The following is a 27842-nucleotide window of genomic DNA, read 5'->3' on the forward strand; positions in this document are numbered from 1 at the left end:
TGGATTCTCCAAAAATTTTAATTTGTTCTGGCAATGAAACTAAAGCTGCACAAGGACTTAAGTCCTCAGGCTAGGCAAGACCTTGTGGCCTTGGAGGAAGCCTCCAGGTGCCGACAGGAGGCAGTAAGATGGGCTCTTGGTGGGAAAGGGATGAGCCACACAGATGAACTATGGGAAGGTGTTTCCGCCCAAGCAATGAGCAGGTGAGGAGGGACTGCCCCAGCCTTAACCTGGTGCTTAACAAGAAAAAAATGCTCTTCCCTTCAATTATTAGGGAGAAGTCTGGGGGCTAGGATGGGGGGCAGGTTGCTTATTGCTTGCCCCTCCATGGACCTACAGGATCTGAGAGCAGAGGAAGAGGATGGAACAGGCTAGTAGGACAAGAGTGAGAAGAGGAAGTCACACAGTCCTCTGGGTCAAGGAGTCAAACCCTGGGCTTGGCCTTCAGCCCTCCAGGGCCAGAACAGCATCTCTTCCTTCTGAAGAGGTCACCTGAGCTCCCAGGATGGAATGTCAGCTTCCCGGCCTCTGATCACTGGCTGCCAGGATTCCCTTATGTCTCAGAAGTCCTGGAGCAGTAATGATGAAGGTTTCTCTCCAGGAATTTCTTTCCCAGTGAGTAAGTGGCCAACCAACCTGGCAGAAATGTCTTTTCTACCCAGTCTGCACTCAGGAGAGTGGGAATGTGGCCAGCCCTCGGGAAGGGCCCCCGCCGGGGTTCATGTGTCCCGGGATGGAGAACGTGCGCATTCTTCAGAGGCTCAGAACTCCCAGTCGTCCACCTCTAGCTCTTCCAGGTTCGTTACCAGGCCAAAGATTCCGCTGTGATCCTGAGGCTGGCTGCCCTCAAAATTGGTGATGGGGGTGACAGGGCGTAGTAATTCAGGCAAAGCCTCTGAGGCGCGTCGCTTGATCTGAGGGAGGAGAGACAGGTGGGGGTGGATCCTGTTGCTCTGGCTCCCAGGACACCGTGGGGCAAGTGGCCCCATGACAGCTGGTCTGTTAGAGCCAAAAATCTCTATGAGAGGAAAGAGCAGCACCTTTAAAGGGTTTCAGAAACATGGCCATTTCTCTGACTCAAAGGGAGGAGGAGAGAATATATCTAGGGATCCCAAAGCTAAGGGAGTACAAGGTAGTTAGAAGCACAGGCAAGAAAAAAAAACCCAGGGAACCCTGGAAAAGTGCTATTGTACCTGCTTGAAGAAAGAATGGTTCAGGAGGGTGCTGGCACTTGGTCTGTAGAGAAAGGGGAAGAGAGACTAGGGTCACTCCTGTGCCCCAGACTTCCAAAATCCTGCTGCTTACATCTCATCCTCAAGCATCCTCTACTTCTTCCCTCAGCCCTCTAAGAAATGACAGACAAGCTGGCTTCTAAGTCTCTGGCCACAGGGGCTCAGGACTCCTCCGGGAACTCAGCCCTTTATAGGACAGATGCATCCTCCCAAACTCTGCCTTCAGTGCCCCAGCTCCACCCCCCCACCCCGCCCCATGCTCCCCTGAAAGCCCACTCCTAGCCCAGAGGAAATACCTTACGTCAGGGTTGCGCTGAAGGCACTGCTCCACAAAGTGGTGGAAGTGAGGGGAAAAGGTGCGGTGATAGGGGTGGGATGGCGAGTCGCCATTGGAGGTCCTGGGGGTGCTTGTGGCCAGGCTGTCACTCAGGCCAGAGTTGGCTGCTGAGCGTGAAGTGCTCATGGTCAGCTCCTCAGCGGGGATGGTGCTGGTGTCCAGCAGGCAGGGCACTGTGCCATTCAGCTTCTCCAGCAGCATCTGGGGAGGACAGAGCCAGGATCCAGGCTGGAGGGGGGCCCCTGGGAAGTCTATAGAATAGTTTCTTCACAAATATACTTTTCCCAATATACAAAAGTGGCTTGGGGGAGTAGAAAAAGGAGAAGCGGGATAAGTCTAATTTTCCCAAAGGAATGCTGGCCACTGGCTAAGCAGCCATACCCTAGCTAGGCCAAAGGGAGGGATCCCTGGGTGGTGCAGCGGTTCGGCGCCTGCCTTTGGCCCAGGGCGCGATCCTGGAGACCTGGGATCAAATCCCACATCGGGCTCCTGGTGCATGGAGCCTGCTTCTCCCTCTGCCTGTGTCTCTGCCTCTCTCTCTCTCTCTCTCTCTGTGACTATCATAAATAAATAATAATAAAAAAAAAAAAAAAAAAAAAAAACAAAGGGAAGGGGAGAAGGCCTACAAAGATGCAACCTCCTGACCGTGGCTGCAAGGAAGGGGCTCCCAGTCTCCTCTCCTGTTTCCAAGACATTATCACATCCTTTGAACTGTACGGCCTTCAACCCAGAGTGAAGGCGGCCATCAGGTCATTTTCTTTGGCACTCAGCCCATTTGTTGTATCCAGGGTCTGAAGGGGTACATATGTGGCACCCGCCTTGCCCCACCCTGGGCTATCACGGTGGCGGGCTGCACGGGAGCAGTGCACTCAGGGGCAGGCTCAGCTGGGGTGGCCGTGCCGAAGTTCTCGGTCTACATGTGCAAAACTAGCCCCGCTTTAAGGACTGCTGTCCTTAGGGTTGTCCTTGTGAACTTCCAAGCCAGAAACCTGGAAGTATCTCTAGAGCTGTGCTGCCTAATATGGTAGCCACCAGTCACATATAGCTGTTTATACTTAATTTAAATTTAGCTTACAATTCAGTTGCTCAATTCAGGCCACAGTGTAAGTGCTCAATAGCCACAGGTGGCTAGTGGCCACCGTACTGGGCAGCACAGATAAGGGACTCCTATGAGCTCAGAAAGTGCTACTGGACAGTGCTGTTTCTGGACCCGTACCTCTTGTTCACTTCACATAGCCCTTTACCTTTCCCGGGCACCTTTCTGTGACTGTCTTAGATTTTTCTATATTCCTTACCTAGGTTTCTATACCCTCCTAACTAGTCTGCTATGTCTAATCCACCTGCTGTAATGATCTTTCTAAAATTATGTATCTGAAGCTATCACTTTTGGGCTTAAAAGCCACCAGCAGTTTTCCAAATGCTTTGGGATGGGAGCCAAATGCCCTAGCATGGCACACAAAGCCCTTGGCTTCCTTTTCCAGCCACATCACCGAGAAGCCCCCTCGAAGCACTTGCACTTCAGCTATTGGTAACTACTGCCATTCCCCAGATCCTATCCTTTCTTGACTCTGAGTCTTTGCACATGGTGTTCCCTCTGTCTACAAGTTTCCTTCCTAGTTTCTATTCTTCACACAGTTAATTCCTATTTGCCTTCAAGGGTCAAATGTCACATCCTCCCAGAAGTCTCCATGGGCCTCCTGCTCTGCAGTCTCCCCCTCTGGCCATTCTCTAGCTGCCCCTCTTCCCATAGGGCCATCTGTGGATTCAAGGAAGAGGCTTGCTCAGAGCCTACCCTCACACCCTCCCAGTTCTAGGTCATGCTCCAGGTACTTAGGACTCAGGTAATCCTTGCCCAAATGTCCCAAGTCTGCTTCCTGGACTTGATAAGGCCTGGATAAGCCTCTTCCCTAGTCTGTCTCCCAAAGGTACACAGTATCACTGACTGTGTGTGCCAAGCAGTGGCCAAAGAGTAGTTATTATAAGGGGCATGAAAAGAAATTGAACTTGTAGGTGAGAGGTCCCCAAGGTATTGACCAGAATGTGAGATCCCAGAACCTGAGAAGTTTGAGAACTACAAGTTAGAAACTGGCCTTCCAAGTATTTAGTAAGGTAGGAGGACACAATATATTTTATAAATTTATAAAAATGTGTTTTCTTGATTTATACATCTAAATAGACACGTGCAGGGGATCCCCGGGTGGCTCAGCGGTTTAGCGCCTGCCTTTGGCCCAGGGCGTGATTCTGGAGTCCCGGGATCAAGTCCTGTGTCGGGCTCCCTGCATGGAGCCTGCTTCTCCCTCTGCCTGGGTCTCTGCCTCTCTCTCTCTCTCACTGTCTCTCATGAATAAATAAATAAAATCTTAAAAAAAAAAATAGACACATGCCATGTGGGCTTTCACTTGTATTCCTGCCCCAGGCCCTACAACAGGGGCTGTCCCCCCGCCCCGCCCGGGGTTTCCTCCCACAGAGGGGTAAGGCATGCGGAGGGAGGTGTGAGGGCAAGAAGGAAACTAGGTTGCAGGCTCACCTGGGTGGCGGGCATATCCTTAAAGGGGACATGGCCATTGGCCAGCTCACAGGCTGTGATTCCCACACTGTAGATGTCAGACTTGGCATCGTAACCCTGAAGATTCTAAGTCAGGAGAAAAAAAGCCACAGGTCACTCCATTTGTAGCCTTGGTTGTTCTTAGAAGGGCATGGAGTGACATCCCAGGAGAGGAAAAGAATGCCTGTCTCAAATATGGCCCATTCTCCTTGCCTGAACTACTGAAGAATAGCTGATATTTTAAAGGAATGAATGTCTGATGTTGTATAGCAAGCAGGAAGAAATGTGGGACCCCATGCTCCTGCTTAGTGGAGGGATGTGGCGAGCACCAAGTATTTCCAGAATGCTCACTCTTCTTGGAAGATGGGAAGGTCTCTGAAGGGAGTTGAAATAGCATTAGGTCCAGTTTGGGGCCCCACAAAGGGGGAAAAAACACCATCTGCAATGGGCACGTAATGCCCACACTGAGCAGGAACCCTTCCCTCTGGAACCCTGCACTCCACTCAGAAGCAAAGCACCACCCGATCCCAGGAAATTTCAGAAGGTTCCCTCAGGAAACTCAGGTTGGTGAGGGATGGGGGCTCCTTGGGACTCAGTCCACAGACCTGCTGGAGGACCTCCGGGCTGAGCCACGGCAGAACCTTGACACTGTACTTGGGAAAGTCGTGGACCACACGCTGCCGTTGCCCATGGCTGATCATGCTGAGGTTGCTGCGTAAACCAGACAGGTAGACCTTCCCGTCGGAGGAGATCAGAATGTGGCTGGCTTTGACACTCCTGGGAGGATGGGGGTGGAGAGAGGGTGTCATGGGGCAGCAGGAGCCCCTTACGTCACAGACCTTTGATCTTCACATACTAGCTCCAGGCAGCTCTCTCCCTGGCAGTGTTTGGGTGTGTGTTTTACATGTGTATATGTACATGCTATATACATACACATGTATTTGTATATAACACATGCATGATAAAAGAGAAAATAGCATGACCCAATTTATGAATCACCTGACTTTAAAACTTATTTGTATTTTGTTAAAGTTCTCTTTTATGCTCACAGACCACTGCTTTCCCTACCATCTACTGCTTTGAATCTATACTTTTTGTTTGCAGGTGTTCTTGTAAACTGTAGCAGGGTTCTATATGTATATATTTTCAATTTACTATCTCATTCTTCCTTCACCTCTCAGTGCTGTTTGGAAGATCCAGCTGTGCTGCCACCTGTCTAAAATCAACCTTTGCTCCCAACTGCCACCTGTACCCTGGGGTGGGATCTAACACTTTTACTCATCCATTGTCCCAGGAAGGAGCACTGACACTGCTTCTAACCACCATGAACATGAACGATGACATCCACATATGTCCCCTGAAGGTCTGTGTGAGGGTTTCTTGGGAGTGTACACCCAGAGCAGCATCGATGGTCCCAGTCCTGAGTGACCTTAATCATGTCAGGCCATCTTCCACTACGCTGATAAGAGAACCTACCTCCTTACCACACTGGGCCTCATTCAGCCTCCAAATTACAGCAGTCTCAGGTATAGAGTGACGTCCTCCAGTTTTTATTTGCTCTTCTAATTATTGTTAGCTTTGAGTGTCTGTTCATATGACACTTAGGACTCAGGTAATCCTTGCCCAAATGTCCCAAGTCTGCTTCCTGGACTTGATAAGGCCTGGATAAACCTCTTCCCTAGTCTGTCTCCCTTGGGTTTCTTCTTTATAAACTTCAAACCCTTTGCTCTTTTTTCTATTCTTTCCTATTTCTTTCTTATTCATTCACAGGATTTCCTTGTTACAGATCTCCTGTGTGTTTTAGACAAAGCTTACTCTTACGTGTTGTTACCCATTTCTTAATTTTGTTCATGGTGTCCTTTATTAGAGAGAGACCTTTAATCTTGATGTAATCAAATCCATCATTTTTTTTTTTTTTGTCTTATGTTTTGTGCTTCTAAAATACCTAGAACCTCGGGTCATAAAACTATTTACTTCTAAGTCTGTAGTTTTATATTAGACATTTTGACATTAGACATGGATTATTAGACATAATCAATCTGAAGTGCCCCTTTGTATGTGGAGTTAAGGAGCGGCCCAGTTTCCTTATCTTCCCTACCGTGAGCTGCTTTCCTGAGCACCCTGCCTTCCCCTCAGTCTCGAAGCATAGGGCTGACTTGGGGGCACATATGCCAGTTTGGGTGCTCCAAGGAAGGGAGGGGGAGTGGGGTGCAGGGGTCCATGTCAGATGTTCTTCTCACACGGTACTCAGGACCAAGCCACTCAGGACAGATAAAGGCAGCACTGACAGACAAAATGCTCTACCAAGTCAGAGGCAAGGACCAGGGCCCAAGCCTTGGTTTAAACTCTGACTTCGCCAGCTTCAATCAACCTTCCACCATTTATCTGAGGGCCTCCGGGCACAGACCCCTGCTCTGGTGATGGACAGTTATAGTTATGTCGAAGAATGCACCTGTGTACGTATCCCATGTGGTGGATATAGTCCAGGGCCTTGAGCACCCCCTGCAGGATGTAAGCAATCGCCAGTTCATTCATGCCATCCATGAAGTGCGTGCAGATGAGATCCTTTGCAGAACCTGAAGAACACAATTGTGGGGACAGAGGGGAAGGATAACAGAGAAGGAAACCACACATGAGCCAGCTGACGATGGTGCTCTCAGAACACCTCTCTGCCAGGACCCCGTCCCACTCACCATATGCCATGAATGATGTGACAACCCACAGCTCATTGTCTGCAATAAAGGTGGCTCGATATGGCAGGATATTGGGATGGCTGAAGAGTTTAGAGACATGAAGCTCCCCCTGAAAGCAATGGTAAGTGGAAGTCAGAATCAAGGGGCGCTGAAGAAGGACGCTCAACATGGAAGTGGCAGCAGGAATAATATGGGGACTTTGTTCTCCCTGGAGCACTGCTGAGCATCCTGGGAGCAGCCTAGGCGGGTGGTCACCTGTAGGAGACACGTCAGGCTCCGCTGTCTCCGCAGGGAAGCCAGCACTGCTCTGCCAGCTTCTGCCCCAGTTTGGCTCACCAGCCAATCTTAAAGAGCCTCGAGAAAGATTCTCCACCAACAGAGAAACTGCTAACAACATCACAGAAGGTCCCAGCTCGTCACCTCGGAAACGATGAGAACCAACTGTTGACTGAAGACAGGAAGTAATAAGCCTAGCTCGACTTCAAGGACTAAGTCATAGAACTCCTTTTTAAGGTAAGAAAACAAAAAATGTTTTCCTCTTATAAAGGAAAATGTAATCGATAGAACAAAGAAACAAAGCATCAGAGAGCAAACAATAACTACTAGATATTCGAAGGTACTTCTCCAGCAACCTGGGATTGAGAGAGTAGCTACAGAAAGTGTCAGACCTAAGGGATTTTAAAATGAATTTACACAAAAGAACTACAGAAACTCTGGGGGTCTCGCCTCTGGGACAGGGGCTAAGGCCAAAAAGGCAATAGCTACTACTTATCCACTACTCCAAAGAATTAAAACAAGAGCCCTCAAGTCCAACATGCTCTAGAATAAACTCAGATATCTATCTTCTCAAATCACTAAGCTGGAGCTGACTTCTTGTTCCCTCCTCAGACCCACAAAACTACTCTGACCATAAGAGTGGGTAGTAGAGCACCATCAGATGAGCATGAATTCAGAGACACGTTATGAATGAAGTAGGAGGAGAGGCTGCAAGCCCACCGCTGAGAATACACTGACCCGAGCCCTGAATCTTAGGAGTTCATAGTGCAAGCCTGTGTCATGGAAGGAGAGTCTAGTGCCCGGTCAGCTACTGGATGGATCTGTGGGCTCTCCGTATTTAACAAGAAGGTAGCAATGTGCTTCTCCAGCAGAAAGGAAACTTGGACAAACAGGACGAGAGCTAGAAGATGGCTGTCATGGGAGAGCAGGCTGCCCTCAACCTGGAACAAGAGTGCACTTGTCTGCCACTTGAATCTCTACAAGTGGTAGAGAGTGTGTGACTATGGGCAAGTTACTTAGCCTCTCTGAATAATAAATAAATGAATCAGTGAGCCACAAAAGAGTCTTTGGAGAAGAGGAGGGGACTCTAAATTGGCCTGAGAAGCATTATAGAATCCTTAGTGCCAAATGCCCACAATTCTTAAGAACTTCTGCAACCTCTTGGTTAGGTCCACCTTCATTTTCTGCCAGTTACTTTCAGAAGACAGATGTAAGAGATGCCTTGTGATTACTACTGAAACAAAGAGCCCACCCTTCAAGCGTCCCATTCATGCTTTATTACCTGCAAGAACGTCACCATCTCATTGGAACAAGCTTCCAGGTTAATCCTCCGTACTGTCACATACTCCCCTGTTGGTTTGTACCTTGCTAGATTCACTGTCATCAGGTCCTCAAATCCTTTGCCTAAAAGAAAAGGGGAATGCCATGAACAAGGACAACAGCATCAAAGGTTGCCTTAAAGAGACTTGATTTAAAAAGAAAATTCAAGTTAAAACTGTCACTACTGGGCACCTGTGTGGTTCAGTCAGCTAAGCGTCTGCCTTCGGCTCAGGTTCCTGGGATCAAGTCCCGATTTAGTCTCCCTGCTCAGTGGAGAGCCTGCTTCTCCCTCTCTCTCTGCCCCTACTCAGGCTCTCTCTCTCTCTCTCTCTCTCGTTGCTCTCAAATAAATTCTTAAAAAAAAAAAAAAAAAGCTGTGACTACTGTTACCCTCGTGGCTGACATTTCTTGATTTGTCTCCTCTCCATTCCTTCTCAGCCAACCATTTGAACTGACTATGGCCCAGGACATCAGAAGCATACAGCCAAAAAGAAAAAATTGAAAAAGAGCTTCTCTCCTGATAACATAATCTCTTTTCCCATACCTGGAAGCAAAGCAAAACAAAGGAAAGGATACCCACAAATGGCTGCTTGGTCACCCTGAATCCTGCTAACTAGCTGACAGCCTTTGGCACACACTTATCTGGGGATGCAGAGAAGACCGTGGCAGTGCCCTGGAGCCTGAAAATGGCAGTTCCTGGACTTTACCTATGACGGTGAGTAGCTCATAGCGCCCTCCCTCTGGCAGGAAGCTACTCATGATCTCCTGTTTAGAGAGGGATGCTATCGACTCTGAGCTCGCCTCATTGGTCTAAAGAAAAAGAAAAATAGGTTAATAAGAGAAAACTGGGTGTGGGATGGGAGTAGGTAGGTGGTAACTCAGACCCCTCAGGAGACTGGCATCTAAACATGCAAATTCTGACCCTGGGTCAAAGAAATTTTTCCAGCACTATCTGATGAGAAATGTAAAACATCAGATGTTCAGTGTAGTCACCAGCACTAACATCAGAGCCAGTAAGTATGAGCACTGTCGATGAATGGGGGTGGGGGACAGTCAACTGTTCCAGTCAACTGTTGATTTGCTTGTCCTTACCAACAACTGGCTCATTTGTTAAAAACTATGAAATTCTTAACTGGGGAAAGATGTCTGGAGAAAGGCATATTTAGAAAACAGAAGGGGGATGGAGAGGTAGAGGTGGGGAGGGTTCTCTTGAGTTTCCTGCTCCACGGGGTCCTATGTGAAGGTCCTGACCACAAGATTCCAAAGGTCACATGTTGAATCTTGCTACAGGGAAAATGTGGCCATAAGAAGTCCTCTCTTTAGCAAACCAAAAGCCCAGACCAATTATTCTCTGACATTTCCAACTGAAGCAAAAAACAACAAAAAACAAAGAACAGCCAACACACAGGGCTGCAGGGCAAGGAACAGAGCTGTCAGGTCTCAGCCACGATCCCAGGCAGCGGAAGTAACCTGCTTCCTCATTCCTGCTGCAAATGAAGCTGGACTCCAGCCAATTAGGATGTGGGCATCATAACTCTGGCTTCTGAGGTCCAGCAAAAGGGGGCCCAGCAAAATTGATGGCAGAGCAATAGCTCTTCCTTTAGCTCAAAAGGCTGTTTCTTTCTCCCAGACCTACATTTATTTGCATGATTTAGGGGCCATGTTTTTCTTTCTTTTGGATTCTCTTTCTTTAGAAGTGTGTCCTATTGAAATGGAGAACCTTAGGCCAGCTCAAATGTCATAAGCTATATACCTAAACCTGAGCTCAAGTTATGAAAAAGTCTTTGTGAACACATGAAAGGCCCCAGACTCAGTGCAAGCCCGAAGAGAGTGAATTGAGAATGTTCTGACATGGTGGTACCACCTTGCTGGGTGTCCCTGACATTTTAAGCACATCTGGTTTCAGAAGAGTGCACGCTGCCAATGGGGAAAGAAACCAAGTGTGGTTCTTCCTTTTGCACCACTTACTAGAACAGTAAGAGGAATCTAGTCAAGCAAAAGAAAGCCCTGTCAGCACATTTCTAATTTAACTTTTACATATTTCTAAGACTCATCTATATTGTTGTATTTAGCCATGCTATACACACATGTTGTGTAATAGTCATCTTGTTTATCCATTTTAGTGTTGATGGGCTTTTTGGGTTGTTTTCAGTTCTGCTATCATGAACTGTGCTATCTGAATGTGTCTCCTGATGTATACATAGAGCTATTCAAAAGCTTATAACCAGAAATTGAATTGTTAGGTTACCAAGTAAATGAACAATCAACTTTACAAGATAATGTAAAATTTTCCAAAGTGGTTATACTAATCAATACTCCCTCCACCATTATATGTATGTTCTCATTGACCCATTTTCCTCTATTACTAAATCAGATTAATTTTTGCCAATGTCATTGTGGATTTGATTTACATTTCCTTGATTACTAATAAAGTTGAACATCTTTTTTCACATATTTATTGGCCATGTGGGTTTCTCCCAGGTGAAATTGCCTCTTTCTGCCTCTTGTCCATTTTTCTACTGGGTTGTTTTAATGCAGGATTTCCCCCAAAGTAGGCCCCCTGGAACACTGATCTTGGCAGCTAATGCACAGGAACAGCTTACACATCCAATTAAATGAGAAAATGCAGCATCCTCTCTCTCATGGAGAATTATAAGGCATGCTCGCATAAAAGGCTTTAAGTTCCTTTAAGTTTTGTAGTAAGGAAACTTAACTGTTTAACCCAAGCATTTTCCAAATCTTCTGATCCAGAGAACCTTTTATACCTTGCACCTGTTAAATTTTGGAAAAGGTAACATGGGAAAGGCTATCTTAAGTAAAATATATAGTTTAATGCAAAGACTATAGATAGGCTCAGGGGCCAGAGAGAGGCAGAACTTGAACTCAGGTCTATCACTTGCTCTGTGACCCTGGGCAAGTCACTCTCAACTCTTGGATCTCCATTATCTCATTAGTGGAATAATTTCCAGTTTATAGGGTTGTTGTGACAATTAAATGAGATGAAATATGTAACGAGTTTACCACTACCTGTGAATTCTACTCTTCTCCCTCTTTTGCTGCCTATTGTTTGGTCACTCTCCTGTTCAAAAATGAGATGGAACAGAGAAAACAGAATCCTAAGAGCTCGATCAATAGTTAAGGTTGGTTTGATTTTGGTTCTTATAGTTATCTGTGTTTTCAAATGCTCTGAAAACAAATTCTAGGATCATTTATAGCCAGTGTAACTTGACACAGTCTGATCTTCAGAATAATCCTAAGATACTGGGTACTACATCCCAAGTGCCTCAGACAGGTGAGAGATACAAAACTAAGGGACAAAACTTGAGCAAAAAGTCCAAACCAGGAGCTCTGAAATTGCAACTAACCATTTGTTTAGAGCTGACAAGCTGCAGGCTAAGTTAGTCTTGAGTCCCATCTCCTTAACTTTATACCTCTCATCGCCTACACGTATTCTTGTTCTCTTGGAGATCCTATTTTCTCAAGTATCAATCTACTCCTCAATAAAATCAGTGTCATCAGTTAACACAAAACCCAGGGGCTGACTTCTGGATCCTAAGTCCCTACTCTGGCCTGTGAGTAGCCACATGATTCGGCCCCTGCCTACTTCTAAAGACTTCATCCCTTACCACATCCATGACTTGCTATACTTGACCCCTATGAACAGGCATACTTCAGTCTTAGGAAGCTCATGCCAGCAGTCCCTTTGTTTGGAACATTCCTGCCCTACTCTTTTTCTGCCTCCCGCCCCTGCCCATTTTCTAATAGCTGCTTTTTCCTTATCACTGAGGTCTCAACTTAAACATCTGAAGACTGAACAAAGGAAAGTAGCTTCTAGTCACTTGATTCTATCATCTTGCTTTACTTTCCTCACAGAAAGTTATCATTGCAGTTCATTGGTCTGTTGCCTGCCTCCTCTACTAGAATGCAAGCTCCCTGAGGGCATGGACCTTGTCTGTCTTGTCGCCGAGGTGTTGCCCAATGGCTACAATGATGCTGGCACTTACAAAGATCATTTAAGCAAAGTTTGAACTGAGGTTTCCTGCCCATGACTTTGTCATTTCCATGAGCTGAAGAGGAAAGCAGAGTACATGTACCAGCTAGTTCCACCAGAGACAGAGTTCAACTTAATGACCTACACTGGAAATACCAGTCCTCATGGTACCTCATGGTAGATCACTTGTTACTACGGGCTCTTTATAGATCATAATCTGGTACCTGCCTTTGAGAAAGTATTGCATTTTTTAGCAATATAGTCCCAATGATAACAAATCCAAAACTACTATATATTTGAAGGTATTCTCTGATTTCCAGGCAAACTCCTGAATATTTCTCTAATTTGAAAAAAGACTATGAAGGACAGGTGGAGTTGTGAGACTAAATGCTTATTAAGTGCATTTTAAATAACTCTTTTGGGAAAAACTACTGAGATAACTTTTTTTATGACCTATGTCCCTCTTCCTTGCTATGAGTACACAGAAGACATACTAGTAGGCTACAAACTAAAGACACACTTGTTGACCATAGGTAGGAAATGATGCAATAGACTACTGGTATGATTAAGCAGTAACTTGGCAAATATTTCTACTATCTTTGTTGACTACGGAAAACTACTCAAAATTGTTAGTTTTAGGAAATACATTCTTTAGGTAATTGGGAATGTGAGTTCTTGGCAATGGGGAATTGTATGAGATGAACTAGTCTAGTGGTTGCCGTCCCCATCTCACTGGCAATGATCCTAACACGGCCAATTAACTACTTTGTGGATGTTCTATAGGTCTGAACTCAGAGAGCAACCAACCTTTATTTAGGAAAACAAACAAATTAACAAGGACAATATTTTGAAAGGAAGAGGTCTGGTCTGATAGTGCCACAAAAGAGGGGGTTAGATCAGTATACTGCTTCAGAGTTACAAAAGGCCAAAATTCAGATGGAAAAGGATGAAATGTTTAGTCCATTTTCTTTAAACACAGCATGGCATAGTTGTATTAGTGTGATGTATCATCTCAAATTGTCTAGAGAAACTAATTCTAGCATAGCTTCTTAGTTTCCCCTGCCATGAAAAGCATTTTATTCCTTTTGAAGCATTTGAAAAATACACAAGGTACTGATAGAAATAACCATGAAATAACTTTGTTTAAAGAGTTTAAAACCAAGTATAATAGAACACACAAAGACAATATTTGTGAAATGCTAAATCCACCCCCCCCCCCCACAGGTTTCACACAGGATAATTCTTGGCATAATACTGGCAGCTGTGAAAATATAAAAATTTTATATAATGGGCATTCTGTTCTGGGAAAATAGTTAACTGATGGTACAGGGAATGGTTTTTGGTCTCCTGACTGGAAAATATTTAGATCTGATGGAGAGGTGCTTCTGATTAGCAAACTAGATAGATAAGCAAAGCCAAAGCCTCAAAGAGTAATTCCTAGTCAATGTCACCATCCTTCAACTGTGGGCCTGGACTGCCTGCAATAGGTACAGATGTCTGTCATCTGAAAAGAATAAGAAGTCTATTTAGAAAAGGACTCTTTATCCTCTCTCTTTATAAGACAGTGATTCACAGTATCAAAAACAGCATGGTACACTGTGTACATCTGGTGTTACTCTGGTAAAATAAACTACAAGAGTAGGAAGCAGGGTGAGAGTCTTTCAACTTTTGCCAATAAAAAAAATACACCTTCTATTTTGTACTTTTTAGTGTGAGGTTTTGTTTTTAAGGTAGGAGATTTGAGGTGTTGCCTATCATCTTGGTAGAGCTCTGTATTATCTCTGTGGATTGAAATCGATTAGTAATAGACCAAAGATGGAAAATTTAGCACCACTAGCCACTAAAAAGATAACCACTTCTTAGACTGTTGAAACTTTGTTTTTTTTGGATGGGGTGGTGGGTGACTGGTAGGGTGGGGAAGGGGAGGAGACCTTCATCCCCAAGAGAGACAAGTGCCTTGAGATTTTTTTAGCTCCCAAAGTACGCATCGAAATCTTTCCAGGGTGAAACCTGAATTTCTACAAGCAAAAGAATTATACTACAAATAAAATTCAATGAGATAAGCTGAAACATCAAATGATAAGCCAACAAAAAACACAGATTTCCACAAGAAGTCATCCCCATGCAACAGCCAGAGTGCTAGAGCCTAGAAAGTCACTTACTTTTCTCCGAGTGTCACCCGGAGGCTGCTCTGGAGTAGAAAAATTGATTGTTGGCATTTTGTTTTGTAGCAGAAGACACATCCACATTCAGAACAGCAGTTACAGCACTTAGAACTACATTTATTTATAGAAACCACTTAAGAGTCATTATAGTAAAAAGTGCCAACAGTGCTACATATGAACACACACATGTACACACAGAAGGAGAGGCCTACAGTAAAAACACTACACATGGATGGGGTTTTAAACATGGATCTATGGCTCTTCAAAATATGGCAAGGCTACTATTCTATGGGTATTCTTTGGCAAGTATAACTCAGCTACTATAATTCTAGTCTTACATTTACTTTCCATCAGCACACAGTGTTACTTTCAATAGGCTGGTTTCAGTCTTATACTGTGAACAAAACATTCATTATAAAGTTATAGAGATGGTTGGCTATTTCCCAGAGAGTGCAGGGACTAAAAAACAGACTTTAAAAGAAAAGGGCAAAAAGGTTTTAATACAGCAACATGTATATGTAGGACCATTACTTGGTTAGATTCTCCAGTCACATACATTCTATTCTGAATATAAATAAAGCAAGGGCTTTTTAGCACTCTGCAACTCTATGTGAAAACAAATAAAACAAAGGACAACGGAGATAACTTCCTGCCCTTAAATCAGACAAATTCTGTATCTGTCCTTTTTATTTTCATCATTCTAGGAAAGTGAGAAAAATCATCAAAGTTGATTTTTAACTGGAAAGTATTAGAATGATCACACATTTCCAAATATCTTAATTAGAATTCAGAGCATCCAACAGTATTGTTAGAGGAAACCAGCTACAGAGTAAATTAGCTTCAATTTGTCAAAAATAAGATTATTACTATTATTTTTTGGCTTTGGACATCAGTTTTCTGGTATACAAATGGCAAGTGCAGTTACTTAAAATAATCTGTTAAAGGTAAGAAGCCAAGTGAATGGATTAAAGGAAATCAAGTTCATTCTTGCAGAGGAGAAGGCAAATTCCAAGTTGTATAAAACTTGATAGTACAGGCTTCATCACACTGTAAACAATATACAGAATAACCCCTTCACTCTCCTCAGGTCAGAGACTAGGAAATTGTCAAAAGACTGCCAAAGATCCTACACTCAAGACGCTGAAACCAAAATCCTTAATTCAATTCACACATACTGGAATATTTTTAACTAATTAATTGTAAACTGGACTTCCAACTCAATTTTTATAAATGCCAATGCCTACTTTTAAACCATGGTATTCCCGTTAATGAGGAGAAGAAAAGGAGAGATTCTACCTTTCCTCTTAATTAACAGTGAAGTTTGCTCTTTCCAGTATAAATTATTCTTATATACACAAACATAAACATAGTGAAAACAGGACCAGAACATAGTATTTTTTTCCACTAGCTTTTCCTTTACTGTGCAGCTAATTTTTATTCTTTGGAATTAAGACAAAAATAACTCATCATTTTTCTAAACTCTCATTTGTCTAAAATATAATGCTACAAAGTTAACAAATAATCCTCCTCTGGAAAGTTTCTGAGTGGCATTAGGGCAAATAAATGAACAGGTATCACCTAGTAACTAAGAAGTCTCCACTCTCAATCTTAAGCCTAAACTGAGGGCATTTTGCTTGGATCAGTCAACCAATGCACTCAATCTGAGAACCTGTTTCTTTAACTATAGTTGCTGAAGAGCACGTCTTGGTATTCAGACACAAAGAATGGGGCTCTACTACTATTTTTATAGAAAAGAATTTTCTTTGCCTTTAAGATCGCAGTTCTTAAAAAGGCTCAATTCTAAAAGAATCAAAGGCAAGTGTCCGGCCCTATTAAACTTCCAAATTGCAAGGCTATGACTTCCAAAATCAGCATGTGGATTTTATAACAGGAAGTTAGTTAATATTTTTCTTCCTGATAGATTTTTTCCTTAGTTTTCTTAAGTGTCATAATTTCTACCATGAAAAGATGAGTCAACTAGATTGATCAGTAAAACCAGAACTTCTTTATCATTGCTACTACTTTTATCCTTACTATAATTTTATTTTTAAAATTTTCAGGGGTAGAAGCTTTTAAACACTTAGTTTTTTCCTTTAAAAATATGTCGTTCAACTGGACGAATACTTAGAAATAAAAATGCCTTTACGTAAATACTGACTTTCTAACAATCAAAACAGGCCAAGGTCAACTGCCAGATGAGTCCTCAAATCTTTCGAAACCATGGATTCAAAATGGAGCCAAACAAATAGAACTACTATAGTTTACACTTGCCCTTAAAATTGCTAATTTCTGGAAATTATTTTAGTCAACAAGAGTACGGACATTTATCCTGAAGTGATGGCTAAATGCCATACTGTACTTACCTCCAAATAGCTCCAAATCTCTTAAGCCCTCAACAATGAACTTTTCCGAGACCCACCGCTAAAGAGGAAAACCCCAAAGAGAATTAGTATTTCTTCCAAGCCACAAAAAATTAGCTATCAGCCATTAAACAAACAAACTACAAAAAAAAAAAATCATATGGTACAGTTAATATGCATTTCTATGGAAAAGTTTTAAAAAGAATCCTGATTTAAAATAAACTGAAAACAATAGGTTAATTCCTTTCTCTATTCTTTTTTGTCTAATCTGATAAATAATCCTTAAATCTGACAGAGAGATGAGAAAAATGTAGTACTGGCCCTATAATAATAAAGTTTTTTGTCCTTCCTGTACATAAAACTATCTTCTGGTTCTGTCTTACTCATTCAATGGCTGTCTATTACAGGTGCTTTGGGTTTTGAATGCCAATATGAAAAATGCTACTGGAATTCATAGTATGGAAAATAGAGATGAAACAGTTTTTCACAAGCCACTGTTAATTTATAAAAGAAAACAGTAAGCTGCAATTCTTTCATCCACTAGGATTTCTAAAGACATCAATCACCACTTACATTTTCTACCAGGTTTACAAGGACACTCTAACTTTACCAGTCATGGTTCACTTTACTATCCTATTTCAAATGAGTATTGGATTTCATTAATACTGATCAGTTGTCTGGTTTCACATGAATCAGGCTAGGATGAAACAGAAAAGAAGCTCATATGTAAAAGTAATGGAATGAAGATTGAATTTCACTTAAGGACTAGTGTTCAAGTTTGGCTTGGGGCATTCTTTCCACCAGGCAGAGTTCAGGCTAAGGAGAGATTCTGTTTTTCCTCTTAATTAACAGTGAAGTTTGCTCTTTCCAGTATAAATTATTCTTATATACACAAACATAAGAAAAAATATTAAGTAACATTCAGAATTAAGTTGTGTAATACAGGTTAAGAACTAGAACTATAACATCATTCTATCCTTCTCTGTATCAATTGTTTTCTAAGTTAAAAAAAAGAACAACCAAAATAAAAAAGTTGGTATAAAAAATATGCACTGTATCACAAAATAGAATGTACTTTAATATTTAAAGAGAGTGGTATGTTCATGTGTCCTATACCACTTCTGCCTTGTTACAAAATTTTAAAATAATCACTACTGCATTTAGAAATTAAATACCTGATAATAAATAAAGTACAATGCTGTTTTATGAAGTCATGGAAGCTTATAAAGAACCCAAATCTAGTATTTGTTCTTGAGATCATTTTAGCTGGTGAAGTTTTCAAGTGTAATAACATTTTTTACATTCAAAGAGTCTTCAATGAAAACCTTTTATTAATACTTAGGAAGTGTTCCAATAATTACAATTTGATACTGATTTTTAAAACACACAAACTCATTGAAAATACATAGGAAATAGGCAGCTTATTAGTAATTACATATCAATAGTGAAAAGGGCCATCAATTTATTTAATATTGTATGAGTGATATTCATAAAATAAGCCACCATTTCTTCTCTATCAGACAAGCTGGTGAGTATATTTAGTGTCTCTGGTCAGCCTCTGCCTGCAAGCTTTTTTCTCAGGAGTAGAGGCTGCAATATCTCTTTACTTTCTACATGCCTCACTTCCATAGGATTCTGAGCATCACATAAAAAAAAAAAAAACCCACCTACAATATCTGCCAAAATACATTGCTTTATAGAAAATAAAAATAGTAAAGCCAGAAGAATAGAAACACTCACCCTAATTCGCTCTGGTTTACTTACAAGAAAAGACATGAGTTCCTAATGTGTAGACCTACTTCAATGTCAAAAATTTCAAAAATTTAAACCTAAAAGAAAAATAGAAACAGGTTGAATTAGTCAAATCTCCCTTTATAAAAATATCTTTTGATTAACAAAACTTACTATGAGTCTATCATTCAAAGCACTGTACTAGACCTATAAATTTCTAGATTTTAAAGATTGGTTTAGAGAACATTTCAGTGGCAATAAAACTGGATGTACTCTAGCCAAGTACATTCAGAAATACTGCAATCTCTATTAGAAAAGACAGGTTTGTTATTAGATGGTTTTCTTCTTTAATTTTTAAATTTATCTTGACCCAACTCCCCTCTGATCCTTTCCCAGAAGCAATTACCTTCAATTCTTTGGCTGTTTACCCTGCTTTTTATTATTATTCTTAATGATTGTATGGCCATGACTTACCCATTTCAGACATTTATCTACTATCTTTCTACTGTCGTAGATGAAGACTAAGCTCTCCTACATCACCTTCGTGGACCCTACTTTTCTGCCTTCATTCTCCCAACATAATTCTGGCATAATGTTCAATTAAGTCAACAGTCTACATTTACATTTTTATGACTATGGAAACATGGTTCAGAGCTGAGACAAAGACAACCATGTCTGTTTTCTTGTACACCATTTGTTTTCCTAGAGTTAATAACTAATTTTCCCCCTTGTTTGGTTTCCCATATAGCTATTACTAACTTTTTGCAAGAACTACATCTCTGCTATTTATCTAGTCAATATATTTTACCATACATTCAATACATTTGAATTCAATACATTAAAAATCCATTCCAATTTTTCCCTAGAGACTGCCTTTCTATGGCCCTCCATCCTCCTGCTGCAATCCAGACTAATTCTAGGCCATTTGCACTTAGCCTTTTTTTTTTTTTTAAGATTTTATTTTGGGGGGCCTCTGGGTGGCTCAGTTGGTTAGGCATTTGCCTTCAGCTTGGGTCATGACCCCAGGGTCTCGTAATTGAGCCTGGTGTCCAGCTCCCTGCTCAGCAGGGAACCTGCTCCTTCCTTTCCCTCTGCCTATTGCTCCCCTGTCAAATAAATAAATAAAATCTTTTTTTTTTTCTTTTTTACTTTTTAAATAACCTCTACACCCAGTGTGGGGATCAAACTCATGACCCTGAGATAAAGAGTTGGATGCTCTACCAACTGAGCCAGCCAGGCTCCCCTACCTTAGCCTTATTAGTGTGGAAATTTGGATCTTCCAATTCTGGGAAATATTCTTGTATTATTTCTTTTTTTTTTTTTTTTAAGATTTTATTTATGTATTCATGAGAGACACACAGAGAGAGAGAGACAGAGGCAGAGACACAGGCAGAGGGAGAAGCAGGCCCCATGCAAGGAGCCCGATGTGGGACTCCATCCTGGGACTCCAGGATCACACCCAGGGCGGAAGGCAGGCGCTAAACCACTGAGCCACCCAGGGATCCCTCTTGTATTATTTCTTTGATAATTTTGTCTCCTCCGCTTTCTCTGTTTTCATGTTATAGAATGAAACATATTTCTAGGGCAGCCCCAGAGGTGCAGCGGTTTAGCGCCACCTGCAGCCTGGGGTGTGATCCTGGAGACCTGGGATTGAGTCCCAAGTCGGGCTCCCTGCCTGGAGCCTGCTTCTCCTTCTGCCTGTGTCTCTCCCTCTCTCTCTATCGCTCATGAATAAATAAATAAATTTTAAAAAAAAGAAAGAAAGAAAAGGAACATACTTCTTGAATTATCTAGAATTAATTTATACTTGTTTTACTCCAATTTTACAATTTTACTTTCCAAGAGATTTCTTCAATTTTATTTTCTAATCCCTCTACTAATTTTTAAATTTTGGTTACACACTTACAAGAGCTTTTGCCATTTCTGAAATATATCCTTTTTTATATCATCCTGATCTTGTTTTATGTTTGCCTATTGAAAATTCTATCTAGAATGGCTAAAAGCATAATGTATCATGACCAAGTAGGGTTTATCTCAGGAACTAAAGACTGTTTTAACATTAAAAAGTGAATCAGAAAAAAAAATTAAAAAAGGGAATCAGTGTATACCAAACTGTCTGAAGTTGTTTGCAAATAAAAAACAACCAATTTTAAGGAATTAAAAAAATGGTGGGGGTGGGGAGAAAAAAAATTAACTCTTGATCTCAGGGTCATGAGTTTAAGCCCCATGTTGGGCACAGAGCTTACTTTAAAAAAAAAAAAAAAGAATCAATGTAATTTTACCAGAGTAACTGAGTAAACAATAAAAAATATATATAATCATCTCAACAGATGGAGAAAAAGCAACTGAAAAAAATTCAATACCAATTCATGATTTAAAAAAAAAAACAACTAGGAATAGTCAAATAGGAATAGAACAGGAATAGAATTTACCAACTCAACTTGGTATAAGATATGCATGAATAGTAGACCTGGGTGGCTCAGTCAGCTGGGTGTCAGACTCTTGATTGCGGCTCGGGTCATGATTTCAGGGTCAAAATCAAGCCCTGCATTGGGCTCCACACTGAGTGCAGAGTCTGGTTCTCCCTCTCCCTCTGCTGCTCTTCCCACTTGCACTCTCTCTTAAATAAATAAAATCTTTAAAAATAATAGAGATATGTATGAAAAATGTATAGTTAACATCATACCTAATAGTAAAAATAATTAGTGAGTTTCCTCTAAGAACAGAAGCAAAACAAGAGTGTCTGCTCTTATCAATTCTGTTCATCACTGTACTAGTGTTTTGGCCAATGCAAAAAAGAAAAAAAAGAAACGGCATACAGATTGGAAAAGAAGGTGTAAAACTTTTCATTCATAGACAACATTATTGTGTATGTAGAAAAGTCTAAGTATTCTACAAAAAAAAAATATTAGATCTAAAAAAATGAATTTAGAAAGGTCAGTTACAAAACCCAATTATGGTGGGCGGGGGGTGAAGGTGACTGGGTGATGGGCACTGAGGTGGGCACTTGACGGGATGAGCACTGGGTGTTATTCTATATGTTGGCAAATTGAACACCAATAAAAAATAAATTTATAAAAAAAAACCCAATTATGTTTCTATGTACTAGCAATGAACAATTAGAAAATGAAATTTAGAAAAACGAAAAAGTACCTACAATTCCAACAAAAACATAAATTAGGAATATTTTTTTTAATTATGAATAAGAACCTGTATGTTTAAAATTACAAAACAGTGCTAAGAGGTATTAAACATAAGATTAAGTAAGACATGCTATGTTCATAGACTGGAAGACTCAATATTGTGAAGAGATCAACTCCCTCCAAATTGATCTATAGATTCAGTGCAATCCCATCAAAATCCCAGAAGACTTCTTAAAAGAGATTCATAAGCTGATTTTAAAATTCGTATGGAAATACAAGAAACTTGAAGTAACCAAAATGATTTTGAAAAATAACAAAGAAGACTTACATTATCTGATTTCCAGACTTACTTTAATGCTATAGTAATCAAGACAGTGTACTTTGGTCTAAGGATAGACAAATGGATAAATGAAACAGAATAGAGAATCCAGAAATAGATCCATGCATGTATGGCCAATTAATTTTCAAGAGAGGGACCAGAGCAATTCCATGGGGGAAAAATAGTTTAGATACAACTTAATATCTAATTAGAAAAAGTGAGCTTTCACCTCTACCTTATATGATACATAAAAATTAACTTGAAATGGATCACAGAACTAAAGAAAAAGTTAAAACTACCAAATAAAACAAAGGAGAAAATCTTCATGATGTTGGGATAAGTAAATTTTTTAAAAAAAGAACATCAAGAACATGAAGTAAAAAAAAGAAAAATATGGTAAATTAAACTTTTTGAGAATTAAAAACTTCTGCCTTCAAAAGACACCACTAAGAAAATAAACAAGTTGGGAGAAAACTCGTGTGTGTGTGTGTGTGTGTGTGTGTGTGTGTGTGAGTCATGCGAGCATGCACATGTGTCTACAAAACAATCTATATTCAGAATATTTAAAGAACTTCTACAACTCAATAAGACAACTCAATTTAAAAAATGGGCAACAGATATGAACAGAAGATATAGGAATGGCCACTAAGCACATGAAATGATGCTCAGTATCATTTATCATCAGGGAAATGTATATAAAGCCACAATGAGATACCACTACACACACCTACCAAATTGGCTAAAAATGGCTAAAAATAAAGACCAACAATACCAAGTGTTGACAAGGATACCTACCAACAGAAACTCAAACATTGCTGATAGGGATGCAAACTAGTCTAACAACCGCTTTGGAAAACAGTTTAGTTTCCCATGACCCAATTAAGTCTGCTTTAGATAGTCTATTCAAGAGAAATAAAAACATATGTTCACATAGACATGAATACATACATGAATATTCATAACAGCAATGTTCACAATGGTGCCAACCTGGAAACAATCCAAATGTCTATCAACTCATAAGTAAAAAAAACCAAAATGTGGAATACTACTCAGCAATAAAAAGGAACAAACTACTGATACATACAATCATATCATGTTAAGTGAAAGTCAGATATAAATCTACATATTGTTTCCATATACATGAAATTCCAGAAAAAGTAAAAATATGACACAAAGCAGGTCATTGGTTGCCTGGGACCAAGGGTGAGATGAGGGACTAAATTCAAAGAGACACATAAGAAATTTCTGGGTGATGGAAATTTCTGTACCTTGATTGCATAGTAGTTACACAAATGTATTTGTTGAAACTCAACAAACCATACATTTAATGTAGGTGTGTTTTATTGTAGGTAAATTATATCTCAACAAAAATTATTTTAAAAGTAAAATGACAAATAAATAATCGGAAATACCTTTGAAGAATCTAGAAAAAATCCCTGTCACATTTCTCTTTTTTTTTTTAGGTGGGTTGGAGTTTTGAGGGATTGTGGTAGTATATAGTATAGAAATGGGAATACAAACTTAATCAGGTACATAGAGTTCTTGGAATCCTTTGAACTGCTTAGAGAAATCAAAGCAATGGTTTTTAATCGAGGGGAGAGAGGAGACCTTTCGAAATCACCTATAGATTTTTATCAAATTGCATTTATCTTCACCCCTATCCTAATCTTCTCACAGAAGATCATCACCATGTTGAGAATCATTTACCCTGGCATGAAATAGTAAAAATATTGACTAAATTTGAAAAATAAAAAGATTATTAGAGTGCAAATTATTTAATAACATTAAACACAAAGCACTGTACAAAAGAAACTTAAGAGGAAACAGGATCCATATCCATTTGTAGTCTATAACAGAAAGAAAATAGAATATTAATGTAGATAAAAAGATGATTGTTATCTGCAGAACTGTCCAGCTCTGGAAAATACTGGAAATACAAAATAAAGTCAATCCCTAAACACCATATAAATTAATATAACAAACCTAAGAACTGGTCCTAGACTACCACATCAACAGCTTCATTAATTATCTGAACATTGGTTCTCAACCCAGGATGTGTTTCAAATTAACTTGCATAGTTATAAAAAACCTATGTTTTTTATGTTCAAACTCCCACCTTCAAAAAATTTTAATTCGGCAAGGTCTGGGGAATGCACAAGCAGAAATGGGCAAGCCCTTACAGTATTCAGGAAAAGGGAAGATGGTTACTATAAGCTGAGATAGACCTGGATAGTTTTATTGAAGGGGTGGGGCTTCAATGTCAAATAGGAGGCATTCCAAGCATGAAATAGTAGTAGCTACTGATTTTTAGTGCTTACTTTGTTTTGTCCACACGTGTATCTCCCAGTTTCTAGAATAGTGCCTACCTGTCATAGAGTAGGCACTCGGTAATGTTGACTGACTGACCCAAAGTACCGAGAAGTATGTTAGCACTTTGCATATTTTCTCCACTTAATGTGAGGCACATTAAGAAGCACAACTAACTCCAGATAAATGAGAACAAAGAGGCCTTATATGCATCGATTTTCTTCAGGCACTAGGAAGCCACTGTAGGTTTTGAACAGAATGGTGACAAACACAAAACAGTGGTCTAAGATAGTGTCTCTCAAACTTTATTGTGCATTCAAATAAATTGAGGATCTTATTAAAAGTGCAGGTTTTGATTTAGAACGTCTGGAGCCGGGCCTGGTACTTCTAATAAACTCCCAGATGATGATTATGTCGCTGATCTGTGGACCATGGTACTAATGTTTGAGAAGCCTTGTTCTAGAAATATTCTAAGGAATATTAATCTGCAAAGGGATGGGAGAAGGGGAGGTGAAAAATCCTCAGAGAAAGGAATTCCAGTTAGAACACAATTATATGGGCCATATTTGATGTGATAAGAGTTGTAGCAGAGGGAACGTTAAGAAACAGATGGATAGGAAATGAAGGGAAAATAAAGAAATTATATTTAGTTAGTAAGGACATCATAAGTCATCTAGCCCATCCTCCACCCTTCGGAGGAACAGCTTTCACAAACTCCTGGATGTAAGATTATTTAGCCTCTGCTTGAAAACTTCCCCAGCCAGAGACTTACTACCTTATCGGGAACCTATTCTACTGTAGACAACTCTGATGACTCCGATTTTTTTTTTCCCAAGGAACTGGGAAAGAACAGTGTGTCAGCGATAAAACAGGAAACTCGAGGTAGAAGTGGTTCTAGTGGAAAGATGAGTTCGAGTTTTTAAATCATGTTGAGGTTGAGAAAATAGTTATGTATCTCAAGTGAGAAGATACAGCAGTTGGTTAGAAAAGTAAGACTGATGCTTAAGAGACACATTAGAGATGACTATGTGGGCCTGGGAAATAGCAGCCAAAGCTATACAAGTGACAAATGCACTGAAAAAAAAATGCGGAGAGAAAAGCAGAAGGCTGGGAAGCAAGCCTTGGGATAGGTCAATATTGAGGACATCATACCTGAGGGCAGGTAGGAAATGGAGTCCAAAGAAAAAATTAAAGATTTTTTTCTTCCCCTCTTGGACCACCTTTGCTCCCTTGGCCTTGTTACCTTTAACCTGTCGTTCCTTACTACTCATCTCAGGTGTCTTGTGCTACAGAAGTCCTCTCTAACTGCCCCCCGCCTCCCCTTCCCCTATATGTTAGGTGTCAGCCTCCATATTCAACCCTCACACTTACCACAATGCTAATTGCCAATGCATCTTGTTCACTATTGCATCACCAGGGGCTATTGTGCCCAACATATGAGATGGGCACTCCCGTATCTGTTAAACTGTTAATTGCAAAAATAATAAAAGCAGCAAGCATTTATGGTGAACTTACGAGGTGCAGGGATCTGTGCTAAACGCTTCACACAGATCAGCTCACAATAAGTACTATCTTCCTCATTTTACAGATCAGGAACTTAAAAGCTCAGAGAGGTTAAATGCCCAAAATTACACGGGCAAGTGGCAGAGGACCAGTTAGATCTGCTCCAAAGCCTGTGCTCCAGCAACCACAGTGATTATAGAGCAGTCCAGGGGAAAGTGTCTACAAAGATACAATGATGACTGACTGAGAAGACATCACCTGATTTGACAGTGCTGCTGACCAGACGCCAAATAGTATAGAAAAGAATTCACCTTGATTTATTATTTTTTCCCTTTTCCCCTATTTTTGTCACTGTTTTTCTAAATTTCATCCAGGTCTGCGGTTACAACTACAAACACTAACACCTGAGTCACAATACCCTAAGAAACCTGTTTGAAGGGTGAGGGAATAGACTTAAGTTCAGCGCTGTAACAAATGGCTGAGTAGGCTCCTGGCCTAAGGCAGGTAACCAAATGAGACCCAGTTTCTTCAATTCTCAGGAATAAGAAACAATCTTGGGTGTCTTTCAACAGCATGAATCAGTCAAAGAACTGTCCTAATGCCTCAAATACATACTGGAATATGGTTCTACTTCAACAGGTATTATACAGTAAGAAAAGGACCGATTCGAACGGCTTTTCCTTTTTGGGGAAAGTCAAGTTAGAATATGCTAGGTTATCTTAAAAGAAGGCTGGGCAGAAAAATTAGTCCCCCATTTCCTGGAAACTGGAACAATTTTATTTAACCACTCTCCTTTCCTCGCGCTCACTTCCTACCCCCACCGCCCATCTCCACCCCTAATCTGTGGGCACCCAAACATTCTTGGAAAACAAGACAACAATTAGAAGCTCTTTGTTTTTGCTGATTCAGGGAGTCCCCTAAATCTCTCTCCTAAGGGGGCTTGATTCGCTGCCGGTCCAGCCTGGGAGAGATGGGAATTGGGGTGGTGGGATGGGACAGGAGGTCAGCACAGGATCGGCCGCCTCTTTGGACAGGACAAACTGACACCTGGGCCCCAAGCTCCCCACCTAGGAGTCAGGGGGGAAGATGGGTACGGAAAACAGGCGCTCGCCCCTCTCGCCCGGCATCTCCGCTCCAGGGTCTCCCAGGCAGGCCCAAGCCTACTCTGCTCTCAGGCTGCAGCCCCTCGTTGCGGGAATCGAGGAGGACTGGGTGCAAAGGGGCCCGTGGAGGGCGAGGGGGGGCCGGGATGGCCGATCTGACGAAGGCCCGCCCCGGAGGAGATGGAATCGGCGTCAGGGCGAGAAGGGACTGGTCCCTGGAGCGCACCAGGCGGCCCCGCCAGCCCGGTACCTGGTCCTGGAGTTAGCAAGCAGTCCCGACCCCGTCTCAGCTCCGCCTCCTTAGTTTAGGGCCGCGCCGCCAGGCCGGTTGCTGGGGGTGGGGGGAGGTACGCAACGTGCCATGCGCAGTAGCGGGGCCCGGGGAGGGCCGGAGAGCTCCGCCCCGCCCCGGCTCCACCCCGGAGCGGGTAAGGAAGCCCCGCCCCCGTCCCTCCCCCGCCCCCCCGGCTCTGAGCGCGGGGGGCCGCGCCTCAGCGCGTCCGGCGTCTCGTCAGGGGCGCGGGGCTCCGGCGGCAGGTTCTCGGCACTCGCCGCGCGGCGAGCGCGTCTTAGGTTCTAGGTTAGCTCGGTCCGCGCGGCGCGCCCCGAGGGAGGCGTCCCTTTCCCCTAGTGTGTGGAAGCCGAAGGCGAAGCCGGTCGACAGGGGGCTCCGCGGAGCCTGCCCGCGCCTGCAGCAGGAAGGAAGTAGGATGGTCTCAATAATGAAGAGTCGGGCGGGGCGGTAACTACAGTGAGGCAAACAAACACTTGGCTGATGATTTGGCTACTTAAGAAAAAAAAAATTTTTTTTTTTTCA

The 27842-nt window shown here is 41.7% G+C and overlaps 1 protein-coding gene across 9 annotated transcripts; it reads right to left on the bottom strand.

The window, feature by feature from the left end:
• STRADA (STE20 related adaptor alpha) lies at positions 1 to 27842 on the bottom strand. 9 transcript variants are annotated; one of them, XM_041725855.1, is made up of 14 exons: positions 27276 to 27842; positions 23061 to 23099; positions 18684 to 18748; positions 16923 to 16980; positions 14557 to 14585; positions 9111 to 9213; positions 8366 to 8487; positions 6808 to 6916; positions 6567 to 6690; positions 4720 to 4891; positions 4097 to 4201; positions 1529 to 1770; positions 1194 to 1236; positions 1 to 1018 (listed from the first exon to the last, which is right to left on the bottom strand). In XM_041725855.1, exons 3-14 carry the CDS (start codon positions 18693 to 18695, stop codon positions 803 to 805), a joined length of 1335 nt encoding a protein of 444 aa, XP_041581789.1. In that variant the 5' UTR covers positions 18696 to 18748; positions 23061 to 23099; positions 27276 to 27842; the 3' UTR covers positions 1 to 802. The 9 variants fall into 9 exon arrangements, with proteins under 9 accessions (XP_041581789.1, XP_041581785.1, XP_041581788.1 ...); XM_041725851.1 differs by having other exon boundaries at positions 18660 to 18748; XM_041725854.1 differs by lacking the exon at positions 23061 to 23099.

This window comes from Vulpes lagopus, chromosome 12, assembly GCF_018345385.1.
Source record: "Vulpes lagopus strain Blue_001 chromosome 12, ASM1834538v1, whole genome shotgun sequence".
NCBI classification, from domain to species: Eukaryota; Metazoa; Chordata; class Mammalia; order Carnivora; family Canidae; genus Vulpes; species Vulpes lagopus.